At 73.2% G+C, this 832-nt stretch overlaps 1 protein-coding gene across 1 annotated transcript in view; it reads right to left on the bottom strand.

Annotated features, from left to right (window-relative positions):
* The window catches only part of LOC113405987 (regulator of cell cycle RGCC-like), a 27,773-nt gene extending 27,301 nt beyond the window's left edge, over positions 1 to 472 (bottom strand). The window contains exon 1 of the mRNA XM_026647496.2: positions 391 to 472. Coding sequence (XP_026503281.2) covers positions 391 to 472 — 82 coding nt within the window. The remainder of the gene's footprint in view (positions 1 to 390) is intronic.
* Positions 473 to 832: the final 360 nt, after the last annotated feature.

Below are 832 nucleotides of genomic sequence, written 5' to 3' on the forward strand. Positions count from 1 at the left end.
GACCGGCCCACCCCCCCAGCGACACCCCCATTCCTCCACACAAAGAGACCGGCCACCCACCCCCCCCGCGAAACCCCCATGTCCCCGCAAAAAGCGGGACCGACTGGGGAAACAGAGGGAGCCGGGAGCAGCCGAGCCTCAGTCGCTCGCCGGGCCGGGGTCGGGTCCTGGCCGCCTCTGCTCCCGGCAGTAACGGGAGTTTGCACCGAGCGCTCCCCGCGGCGGCTGCGAACACCGCTCGGCCCCGGTGACAGCCTGGCCTGGGGGCGGGAGGCGAGGGACACCGAACCCGCAGCCCAGCGGCGGCTGCCGCCTCCTTCCCTCCCGCCAGCCCCGACGGTGGCTGTCGCTAGGGGGCTGCAGCCGAGCGCCAGGGCCAGCCGCGCTCACCTTTGCCGGCCGCACTCTTGGTTTGCGGGGACTTCATGGCCGCAGGTTCTCGCCTCTCCCCGCCGCCTTCTGCCTCCAGCATCTGCGGCCAGCCCCAGCGGCGCCTCTTATAGCCCGTGCCCCGGGGAGCGGCCGCGGCGCAGCCAGACGTGGAAGGAGGCGGGCGTGGGAGGGGGCACGGCCGAGTCCGGCTGCTGCTCTCGCGCTGGGGCGACGAAGTGGGAAGGACGCGGCCCGCCGGCGGGGCTGGATTGTCCCCCTGCCTCTGTGTCCAGCCTCCTGCTGGTCCCACAGAGCCCCGGGCCGGGGCCTCCCACGTGCCCGCCTCGGCCCTCACTGGCTGGACTTCCGAGCCTCCCCAATCCAACCCCTCTGGCGCGGGGGTACAGGCGTCTAGCCCCTGACCATCCGGCTGAAATTGTCAGTGCGCGGGAGGACTTCC

The sequence above is a fragment of the Terrapene carolina genome, unplaced genomic scaffold, assembly GCF_002925995.2.
Source record: "Terrapene carolina triunguis isolate 2854851 unplaced genomic scaffold, T_m_triunguis-2.0 Scaffold17, whole genome shotgun sequence".
Taxonomy (NCBI): domain Eukaryota; kingdom Metazoa; phylum Chordata; order Testudines; family Emydidae; genus Terrapene; species Terrapene triunguis.